The sequence below is a fragment of the Rhinopithecus bieti genome, unplaced genomic scaffold (assembly GCF_001698545.2).
Source record: "Rhinopithecus bieti isolate Rb0 unplaced genomic scaffold, ASM169854v2 scaffold_42084, whole genome shotgun sequence".
NCBI classification, from domain to species: Eukaryota; Metazoa; Chordata; class Mammalia; order Primates; family Cercopithecidae; genus Rhinopithecus; species Rhinopithecus bieti.
The window spans coordinates 3,204,960-3,216,889 of NW_016818934.1; the positions used below are offsets into that span (position 1 = coordinate 3,204,960).

The 11,930-nt window shown below is 45.9% G+C and overlaps 1 protein-coding gene across 1 annotated transcript in view; it reads right to left on the bottom strand.

The window, feature by feature from the left end:
• Positions 1-5,858: 5,858 nt before the first annotated feature.
• PIAS2 (protein inhibitor of activated STAT 2) overlaps positions 5,859-11,930 on the bottom strand; it is a 160,535-nt gene continuing 154,463 nt past the window's right edge. The window contains exon 14 of the mRNA XM_017857809.1: positions 5,859-6,101. Coding sequence (XP_017713298.1) covers positions 6,084-6,101 — 18 coding nt within the window. The 3' untranslated portion in view covers positions 5,859-6,083. The remainder of the gene's footprint in view (positions 6,102-11,930) is intronic.

Genomic DNA, 11,930 nt, shown 5'->3' on the forward strand with positions numbered 1-11,930 from the left:
AGCAGAGGGGAGGGGAGAGGAGGGGAGGGAAGATTCTCTTCCAGCCTGAGACCAATAATAATCACCAGAGGGATGCCATGCAGTGGTTGGCTTATGCCTCGGTTCCTGAACCAATCACTGACAAGGGGATGATAGCATCATAGTTGGCTTAGTTGGCTAAGAGCCCTCCCCAGGAGCTGGGGTCAAGTCCAGAACCATAGTGCTGCTACTGGACGGAGATGCAATGGATGTTGGAGTCAACCCGCATGTCCTCTATGATCCAGAACGGCACTTTCTTCTACTTATTTTCCCCTTTCCTCCTTTCAATGGAACACGGTTGCTGTGATTAGGAGTAGTGCTGATGGCAGAAAAACAAGAGGATGGTGACATGTCCTCCTCCAACATCCCAGAAATGTTTTTTTGGAACCATATGCAGAATTGTGGCAGTCTCCTGCCCATCCCTCACACACACACACACACACACACACACACACACACACACACACACACTTTCTCTCTCTCTCTTTTACTGGTGCTAGCACCTATGACTACAATCGTGAAGCTCATAGGAAAAGCAAGAAGCCAGGCAACAGGTCAGCCAACTTACAAGTGTGAAAACAGATTATGTTTGTTGCCTAAATACCTTGGTGTTCACCTGCAAGGAGGTGAGAAGGCTGGAGAAAGTGGCTGGCAATGTCCTAGAATGTGAGAGGTGCTGTAGGATGGGGGAAAGAGCTCAGAATGGGGTGTCAGGAGCAGACATGCTTTATGTCACAACTCTGTGAGCTCAGGAAAGACACTTACCTTCCCTAATGCACTGGTTTTCTCACCTGTAAACTGGAAAAATAATACCTATCCCTCAAAGTAGGAGTTTGTGAGGGTCAAAGTAAAAATGTAGGGGCATTTTGAAAACTGTGAAGCTATGCAGTCCTAAGGTAAACAGCATTATTACTATGACATTAGATAGATGAAATTTCACAAATGTTGAGTCTCAACAAATTTGTTAATTTGGTCAGGCATCTTCAGTGGTCTCCCTTTCCTCACCTCAACACTTGACTAGTCCAAGTACCCAGGATTGTCTGCTGACCATGACTCTCCCCAATGAAGCCCAGACCAGGATCCGCCCCCTACACTCTCTGCCCACCAAGACTCACCTGTTCGGAGTCTCACTATCTCATCTTCTTAATACAGGTCTGAAACTAATGCTAAGGAAGCCTGGGATTGTGGGAAGAGCACAGGCCCCAAAGTCAGAAACCTGAATTCTAGGTCTGGCTCTGCCACTAACTGGCTGTCTGAATTCAGGCTTCATTAACCTATTGGCAACCTTGGATTTTCAGCCTATAAAATAAAAAAGAGCTACAGTTTCTAAAACTTTGTAACACTAAAATATTGGCCTCAAACCCCGACTCTGTGACCTTCCTCTTGCCCTCATTCCCTTTCTCATAAATGGCAGCCCCAGGGGTACCATCAAAGAATGCAAGGGCTTGCTGCAGCAAAGTTTGAAAACAACTAGGCTAAATGGTCCCCCAAGTTCTCATTCATCTAGAAAATGTTCTTAGTCTTTCATTCTAACAGAAATGGCTTCATGCTAATGTGAGACGTGATGATACAGTATCACTACCTAGAATCACTTGTATTTGAGTAAGAATCCTCATAGTTGTATAATCTTATCAGTTAATATATAAAGATGGAATTTTGGGTACCATGTATGTCAAAGAGGTAGTTGGGAGACTCCCTAGGTTTCCTAAAATCACACCACTTGGGTTATCCACCAATCATATAGGGCTTAATCGCTTGAGGTGGTGAATGGCATTTTCAGGGTGGTGAATGACCTCCTGGTTTCCCAATATTGGGCACATCAATGAGTAGGTTCCTATCAGATCCTTGCTTGACCATGTGGCCCAAGGAGGTCAAGGAAAGGCTTTTATGTCTTTCATGGGGCATGCATGAGCTAAAATCAGGTTCAGCTTTGAGGGACAGAAATCTCCAAAATGACAAGACTTAATATAAAGATACACATGTGTTGTTGTTTTTTCTTTACCATGTGACAGGTGTTCAGGGGTAAGAAATCCAAGGCTGGGAGAGAGGCTCCATTTAAAAAGTCTTTGATGATCCAGGCCTGTTTAGCTCACTAATATCCCAAAGATGTATCCCTGTCCTCATGTTCCAAGGTGGACACTAAAGCTCTAGCCATCACATCCAAGGTCCTGCAGTGGGATAATTTAGGAATCAGAGAGACTGAGGGGTTGAGGAGGATACTTATTATTTATTATTTAGGTGCACCGGCCCAGTCAGATTAACATCTAAAAGACTGAGCCCTGAACAAACAGGTTACCTTTTAAGCATTTCGTGGGGCCGTGGGAGATCTCTGCAGGGGGAAGCATATTACAGAATCCAGAAACAAAGACAGTTATTCAATTGAGACATGCATTACATTATTTCTTACTTTTCAAGGAAAAACATGTTTTATGACTTGAGTTTGTCTGTCTAGTGACCTTGCAACTGCACAGCTAGAGAAACAGGGTCTTCACAATGCCTGGAAAGGGAGAGATAAGGCTCACTAGCCACAGACAGAAAAACAGGCAGTTAATTTTTAAAGGACTCCACCTCTTTTCCTCAGGGGAATGAGGTTTTTTACATACAACTGAGTTTTTGCTTACACATTTTAAAATTTCTTTTAATTCCTGTTTTAGTCTAGTTAACAAGATGAAGGAAGAGATAAAGAAGGACATTCTCCAAAGTCTCACATAACTCTTCTGCTCACATCTCATTGGCTAACATGAGTCAGGTGGTCAGCCTGGGTGCACGGAGGCTGAAGAAGACAGTCATCTTGCTGGGCAGCAGAAGGAAAGGAAGGAGGACCTAGGGACAGTGGCGGGTTCCATGCTAGGGGCTTGCCAGCCACAAGGAAAGGTCAGAAATTCCCAGAATTTCAGTTCTGAAATCTGTCCGTTGACCCAGCCTCTTGGGAATTTTACCTGGATATTTTCAGATTCTTAAACAGAATTTTTAATGTCATTTGAATGGATGCAGAGGAGAGCTGTATAAGTAATTGAGTATGAACTTTAAAAATACATTAGGATTCAAAACCGCATGCTACAAAATCACCATCTTTTTAACCTTTTCAAAAGGTGTAACATATGTACAGAAAAGTGCTCAAATCATAACATACAGCTCTCCATATATTATCACAGAGTGAAGACACCCATGTAATTGCCACTAAGAAAAAAAGAGAGAAACCATCATACCCCAGAACCCACCCTGTGCTCCTCCCAGTTTCATGTGCCCATCCGGAATGCTTTCCTTTTCTCTGCTTTTCTCCTCAGGTCTGTCTTTGCCCCCCTTCTCTTCTGCCCACCTCGCTTCCCAGGTCTCCCCGAGACCCCGGGCAGAGGTGGGCTTTATTGAGGCTGGTTTGCCTTTTGGCGCAGTGGAAATAGCATGTGCTCTGGAGCCAGGCTCTCCAAGATCTAGATCTCAGCCCACCTACTCACAAGCTTTGTGAATCCAAGCAAGAGACCTAACCCCTCTCAGCTCCCTAGGCACTGTCCTGGGATCACAGGTGCTGACTGGGTACTTCCCAGAGTGTCTACAGAGTGCCTGCTGCTCAATATGGGGCTCAAATACACCCATTGCATTTTCATTTCTATGCCTTTGCTTGGGTCTCTGAAAGCTCCCGAGGGATGCTCATTGTTTCCGTTTCACAGATTGGTACGATGATGCCTGCAGAGGTGAAATGACTTGCCCAGCATCACACAGTGGGGCAAGAGCAGAGCAAAGCCTGGACCCTGGGCTTTGAGGCTGCAGTAGCACAGGACCCTCTGGACCCAGACCTGCCACAGTCCTGTGGCTGTTTAGACTCTTGTTTGGCCCAGGGGTGCCTGGTTCTCTAAAAGATTCACTGTTGTCCTCACCAATATTTATTTCAGTCTTCCCAGAATGTTTCCTAAACAGACACACAAATGCCAACTTTATGACATTTGCTAATAAAAATAAACCCCTTCAGTAGGACTGGGTTCCCGTGGTGCCTAATAGCAGCTACAGAAGTGGATGAGTAAACAGCTGCCCACACAGAGTGTGTGGGACCCTCCAGAGCCAGATAGAATATGGAGCAGTTAGTGCCAAAGGCAGCGTGTGCACCCAGGGCCTAGGGACAGTGACGGGGCACCTGGCAGGACAAGGAGAGCAGGCCCCATCCTGGCAACGTAAGCAAAGCTGAGGCAGTCCATGCCATCAACCAACAAGTACTACAGGACAGTGACCCTAGTGTGGGTGCTGGGTGATATGTGGGCATGTGGAGCTTGGGGGTTCAGAGGAAAACTCCTCATCTTTCCCAAGATGTTCAGACATTTATCTAGAAGGGACAGAGCCTTTCCTTACATTGGAAACATAAAACTACCATGCCAATAATCCTAGGAGAGGAGGCCAAGGGCCTGTCCAGAGTGACGTACAGAAGTCAGAGCCTTCCTTGATAGGGACTTTGGCTACAGGAAGACAGGCATAGCCTGTGGTCTCTCCTGGTCCACTCAGAGCCTCCCCTCATTGTCTGTCCTCACCATGTTCCACCCTGCCCCTGCTCCTCATGTTGTCCACAAAGCTCTGAAAAGCAACAACAGCTACAACAGCATCACTGGGTTCTTGTTGGGTGCTAGGCACTGTTGTAAGTGCTTCCCTGGTGTTAGTGCATTTAGTCTTCATGATCTTATGAGGTAGGAACTATTATGATGCCCATACACATGAGAAAACTGAGGCACAAAAGGTTAAGTAACTGTCCAACGTGACACAGCCAAGAGGAGGTGGAAATGGGACCCGAACCCAGGCTGTCTGTTCCCAGAGCCCACCCTTCTTTTGCTTCCATCAAAATCATCAGTGCAGGGTGCTGGTTCCCTAGACTCCTGCCGACGCTTCCAAGCCCTCAGAACCCCAGGGCCAGAGGCAGGGTTGGTGCACTCCTGGGGGCCAGATCTCTGCTCTTTCATGCCCTGTCAAGGCTCTGGTCGCCCAGCTGCACCATGCCATTCCTTGCCCTGGCCTGTATCCTCAATGTCTGGTATAACTCGCCACCTCACCTCCTGCCCCCATTCTGGGGATTTGAACATCTATCCAGAGCTGTGGCCAGCAGCCAGCCTCACAGGCCTCCACCTCCTCTGACCTTGCTTGCTGCCCACTCTCCTGTCCACCGGGCAGTCCCCAGGGAGGTACAGGGCAGAGGAGCGGGTGTGGTTAAGAGCTTGGGCTCTGGAGTCACACTGCTGGGGTTCCAATGCCAACCCAGCCCAATGCCAGTTTTGTTCCCTCAGATAGGTTTCTTGACCTCCGTGAGCCTCAGTTTCCCTATTTATGAGATAGGCCAATAAAAAAGAAACAACTACCTTCAGAGTTATACCAGGAGTGAGATTAGGCCTGCTAATTACTTCAAAGGGAGCTGGCTGCATAGGAAGTATTTGGGGAATATTAGCACTTATCTAATATTCCATATTTAGTCAAATGTCTGAAATCGTAAAATCAGATATTCCACCTTCTAACCACAACTTCCTGTTCTCCACTTTTCAAGACCTTCTACCCCTACTAGCTACTCTGCTGCATTAGTAGCCCAAGGGCTGGGTCTCCATTCTCCAGCATTCCGGCCATCTCCTGGTTTTTCATCCTTTCTCCTTTGCTAAGACCCCATGGTCAATCACTTAACTTACTTTCATATAATACCCATGGTTCCCTCACATATGGTCTGTTTCTATTAGGATTAGGTTCATGACATATGACAGAAAACCCAAAATAACAGTTCTTAAAATCATGAGTGTTTATTTCTCTCTCAAAGAAATCCAGAGGTGGTTAGCCCAGAGATAACATAGAGACTCTATGTGCCTGAGGAACCCTTGCTCCTCCTCTCTCACTGTTCGCCCATTCTTAGCACACTGTCTTGTAGTCCAGGATGGCTGCTTGAGCTCCTGCCATGATGTCCACATTCCAGACAGCGCAATGAGGAAGCAAGAGGAAGGAAGAACAAAATGGAGTGCCCCTGCAGTCTATCCTCCTTCTCCGGAGCCTTTTCATCCTGTGCCCTCCTCTCATATCTCCTTGGTGAGAACTCAGTTCCATAGCCACACCTAGTTGCTGCTTACTTGCTGTCCCAAATAAAAGGAGAAAAGGGAAGGTTGGTTCTACTGCCGTACCTGCTTCCTGGTCAATCTACAGCCAGTGATGACTTCGTCATCCACTTCTGCTTCCAAGCTGTCCCCAGTACTGGAGAAAATAACATAATTGAGCTGACAGGCAGCTCTGCAGACTCCTGGCTTCCAGCCCAACCAAGCCCCCCACACTCCTAGAAAAAGCCATTTTCCTCTCTTTTGCATGCTTCATGGCAATTATTCCAAGTATTCAATCACTTTCCTGAATCCCTCTTCCCACCCCTTGCTCTTGGCAGGAGTCTTGCCTCCATCCTCCCTCTCATCAGCCTTCAGACATCCCTTTCATTCCTCTGAAGCTGCTCCAGCTCCACCCAGGGGGTGACTTCCTCCTTGGCAAGAGTGGGCCTTCTCTTCCCCCTGAACCAAATGGTGAGACTTAGCACAGACCTGAACATACAATCAACAGAAACAAGCTGATGAGAGCTGAGGTGTGAATAACTAAACAACTTAATCTGTACACTCTCCCACGATGATCTGGTTTTTAACCAGAGCCTTCAGTGCTCCACTCCAAAGGAGGTACCTCAGGGGGAATCAAAGGGCCCAAGCAGGCTGACTTGGGGTTATTTTAGGGACAGTGGTCCCCTGCCCCAGCAGCCCTCAAACCCTTCCTCACAGCAGCAGATGGAACTCCAAATGGAGAACAGTTCCCCCCGAAAAAAGCCCAGAATCATGTGACACCATCATCCCTTCCCCTCTATGACTTCAGCCAGTCCCCATCCTCAAGCCCTACCAGCACATGGGCACCGGGCATACTGTCCACCTCCAAAAAGAGGAAAAATGACTCAGAAGAGAATGCCAGTATTGTCCCATGTTAAAGAGAAAGTGTCCATATTCTTATAGAAAGCATCTCCTTTGCAACCAGGCTGCTTTCCTAGGAACAGCCTGGGTACAGATGTCCTGGGTTTCGGGACTGACTGAGGTCAGCCACACCATCCTTCAGTAAAGGGAAGGGAAGCAGAAGCCAGAGAAGAGCGGGAATTCTCAGCCCACCAAACCCCGTCTGCAGAAAGCCTCCGATTCCTGCCACACTTAGAGAACCTGGAGGACTGGGGTGGGGGACTCTTTTCTAGGGACTCACATTGGCTCTCAGGACCCTGGCCTCCTCCATCCTCCTCTGCTCCCACTGAGCTAATGAGGGCTTGGGTCAGGAAAATGCTCAGGAACTAAAGGGTTCCTACTTAGTGTGAAAAGTCGAACTTAGAGGTTGCTATAAAAAGGAGCAAAAATAACAGATGTGCCTCTTCGTCTGTCTTTATGTTCCCTGTTTCATTTATCACACACATCTTGCAATAGCTACTCATTTTCACATTTTCCTCAGTCACTTCCTCCCTCCAACGTGAATTACTTAAAATAACAACTACCACTTGGGGTCAGCCTCACAGCCATGCATAGCAGGCAGCGGCTCCAGGACAAGGACTGAGCCCAGAAGAACCTTCAGGTGAGGCTTAATCACTGTCCTGACTCTCAGGACTCTTAACAATAGTCAGAGGTGGCGCTGTGTGAGGAGGCCCCAGGACCCTAGACTCCAAGGACAAGCTTGGCTGGGAGAGCAAGAGAGAGCACAGGCCATTTAGCATGAAAAGAGCATGTGACCAGAGACAGGACCTTGATTTTTGGTTCAGTGTACACTGTCAGCATGCTGTGTGGCCATGAATAAGTTGCTTCCCCTCTCTAGGTCTCAGACTCATCTGTAAAATAAGGGTGTAAGAAGGCCCTTCCAGTGCTGTGTCCATGCCTGGAGCCTCTCCCACATTCGGTCCCACCTCCTAGATCTCCCTCCTCTCCATCTCTCACCAGTTAGGCTCTCCAGTGCCTTAGTTAGCTGCCTATTTATGAACACGTCTGGTCTAATGTAGTAGACTCTGGACTGTTCTTCCAGCCTCCAGGGTTAACCTCCTGTGATTTGTTTTCCACCCTGCCCCTGGACCACTCCTCAATGCTGATCTAATGTTCCGTTTAAAATCTATTTGTTGCTTTTCATTGCATCCAACCTCTCAGCCACCATCTCACTCTACCTCTCTCATTATAGCTTCTGACTTCATTCACGAATATTTATTGAGCACCTCCTATGTGTCAAGCACTGTTCTAGGAGCTCAGGATACATCAATAAGCCTTCAAGACTCAGTTCAATTGTCACCTCTCCTAGAAAGCCTTCTTTCACTTCACTCCGTTATGCATTCCTGCGGGGCAAGATCACTGCCTCCTCGGTGTGCAATCTGCTACAGCTGACCAGACTGTAACACAGCAGAAGCAGGAACCTTTCCCTCCTTCCCTGCTGTCTCATCAATGGACACACCTAGGGAAGGTGGCTTCAGTTTATGTTTGCTGAGTAGAATGGTTAATTTTACATGTCAACTTGGCTGGGCCAAGGTACCTCGATATTTGGTTATACACTATTCTACATCTTTCAGTGAAGATATTTTTTAGATGAAGTTAACATTAACATTTAAATCAGTAGATTTTGAGTAAAGCAGATTACCCTTCAAAATGTGGGTAGGCCTCATCCAATCAGTAGAAGGTCTTAAGACAAAAAAAAGACTGAGGTCCCCAAAAGAAGAGGGAATTCTGCCTCCAGGGTGCCTTCAGACTTAAACTGCAACATCAACTCTTCCCTCGAGCTCCAGTATGCCAGCTGTACCCTACAGATCTCGGACTTGCTAGCCTCCACAATCATATGAGCCAATTCTCTAAAATAAATAATCTCTTCCTCCCTCTGTCTACACACACACACAGACACACACACACACACACACACATACACACACACACACACACACACCCCTATTGGTTCCATGTTTCTAGAGAAACCCAACTAATACACTAAGTAATTCAGTCCTTCCCCTTCTCTTCACCCTCCCCCCACACTTATCTGATACCTGTGGCTAAAGAAGGTGTAGGAGGAAGAGAAGTGGGTAGCTTTTTCATATGCTTATTAACCATTTTATACCTTCCTCTGTGAAGAGCCATAATGCTGCTTTTTCTCTCTTATTATTGATTTGTAGGAGATCTATCTCTGTCTCTATATGTTGTGAACATTTCCCCCTGACAATGTGGCTTGTGTTCTCGTTTCTTAACATTGTCATTTGCCGCAGAAAGTTTTGATTTTGGTGAAGCCAAATTTATTTTTTTTTATGCTTAGGGATTTTTGTGTCCTAAGAAATCTTTTCCTACCCCAAAGTTGAAAAGATATTTTCCTGTGTTTTCTTTTTTTTTGAAATGAAGTCTCACTCTGTCACCCAGGCTGGAGTGCAATGGTGTGGTCTCTGCTCACTGCAACCTCCCCTTCCCGGGTTCAAGAGATTCTCCTGCCTCAGCTTCCCGAGTAGCTGGGACTACAGGCGCATGCCACCACACCTGACTAATTTTTGTATTTTTAGTAAGGTTTCGGTATGTTGGCCAGGCTGGTCTCGAACTCCTGACCTTGTGATCTGCCTGCCTTGGCTTCCCAAAGTGCTAGGATTACAGGCGCGAGCCACCATGCTTGGCCTGTTTTCTTCTGAAAGACTTTTAGACTTACCTTTCAAGTTTAAATTTGTGATCCATCTCATATTAATTTTTGTGTATGCTATGAAGTAGAGGTCGAGGTCCTTTTCTGTATCATAAGGACATTCAGTTATTCCAATACCATTTACAGAAAAGATTCCTTTCCCCCATTGAAATGCACTGGTGTTTTTGTTGAAAATCAAGTTACAAAATATGTATCAGTTTACTTCTGAACTTGATCTTCTATTCCATTGATCTACCTAATTATCCATATGCAATAACATATTGTCTTAACTATTATAGCTTTATAGTATATCCTGAAATCTGACAGTATAAATCATCCAACCTCAATCTTTGAGACTGTTTTGCTTATTATAGGTCCTTTTGAAATGTCATACAAATTTTAGAATTAGCTTATCAATTTTTACAAAAAGTCTGATGGGATTAAAACTAGGATGTCATTTCACAATATTACATCTTAACTACATCAACTCTTCCAGTCTATGAACACAGATCTACATTTATTTATATCTTCTTGAGTTTCTCCCAGCAGTGTTTTATAGTTTCAGCATAGTGGTCTTCCACATCTTTTGTTATATTTCTTCCTAAGTATTTTATGCTTTTTGATGCTCTGTAAATGGTATTTTTTTTTTTTTTTGAGACGGAGTCTCGCTGTGTCGCCCAGGCTGGAGTGCAGTGGCGCGATCTCGGCTCACTGCAAGCTCCGCCTCCCGGGTTCCCGCCATTCTCCCGCCTCAGCCTCCGAGTAGCTGGGACTACAGGCGCCCGCCACCGCGCCCGGCTAGTTTTTTGTATTTTAGTAGAGACGGGGTTTCACCGTGTTAGTCAGGAGGGTCTCGATCTCCTGACCTCGTGATCCACCCGCCTCGGCCTCCCAAAGTGCTGGGATTACAGGCTTGAGCCACCGCGCCCGGCCTGTAAATGGTATTTTTAAAATAAACTCTATTTTTAGAATAATTTTAAAGAAAATTGTAAGGAACAGAGTTCCCACATACTCCAAAGTCAGTTTCCCCTATTGTCAACAACTTACATTATAATGTATGGTACATTTGTCACAACTAATGAACCAATATTGATACATTATTACTCACCAGACTCCAGAGTTTATTCAGATTTCCTTAGTTTTTACCCACAGTCCCTTCTCTGTCCTAGGATCCCATCCAGGATATCACATTATTTTTAGTCATCGTGTCTCCTTAGGTTCCTCTTGACTGTGACAGTTTCTCAAACTTTTCTTGTTTGTGATGATCTTGGCAGGTGAGAGAAGTACTGGTCAGGTATTGTGTAGAATGTCCCTCAATTGGGAACTGTTTTTCTCATAAGACTGGGGTTATGGGTTTTTGGCAGGGAGACCACAGAAATAAATTGCCATTTTCATCATATCAAGGGTACTGCTATGATTTGAATGTCACCTCCAAAACTCATGTTGAAATTTAATTGCCAATGTAATGATACTGGGTAGTGGTGCCTTTAAGAGGTGATTAGGTTATAAGGGCTCTGCCCTAATGAATGGATTAATGTCATTATCACAGGAGTAGGTTCCTGAAAAAAAGGATGAGTTTGGCCAGATTTCCTCTATCTGTCTCTTGTTCTTCCATCATGGGAAAATGCAGCACAAGGCTTTTGCCAGATGCTAGCACCATGCTCTTGGATTTTCCAGCCTCCAACACTGTGAAGAATAAATTTCTTTTCTTTGTAAATTACCCTGTCTGTGGTATTCTGTTATAGCACAAAAAAGACTAAGACAAGGGCCGGGCACCGTGGCTCACGTCTGTAATCCCAGCACTTTGGAGGTCGAGGTGGGCAGATCACCTGAGGTCAGGAGTTCAAGGCCAGCCTGGCCAACGTGGTGAAACCCCGTCTCTACTAAAAATCCAAAAAAATTAGGCAAGCATGGTGGTGGGCGCCTGTAATCTCAGCTACTGGGAGGCTGAGGCAGAAGAATCACTTGAATCTAGGAGGCAGAGGTTGCAGAGAGCCAAGACAACGCCATTGCACTCCAGCCTGGGCAACAAGAGTGAAACTCCATCTCAAAATAATAATAATAATAATAATAGTAAAATTTTGGCCGGGCACGGTGGCTCAAGCCTGTAATCCCAGCACTTTGGGAGGCTGAGACGGGCGGATCATGAGGTCAGGAGATCGAGACCATCCTGGCTAACACTGTGAAACCTCATCTCTACTAAAAAAATACAAAAAAAACTAGCTGGGCGTGGCGGCGGGTGCCTGTAGTCCCAGCTACTCGAGAGGCTGAGGCGGGAG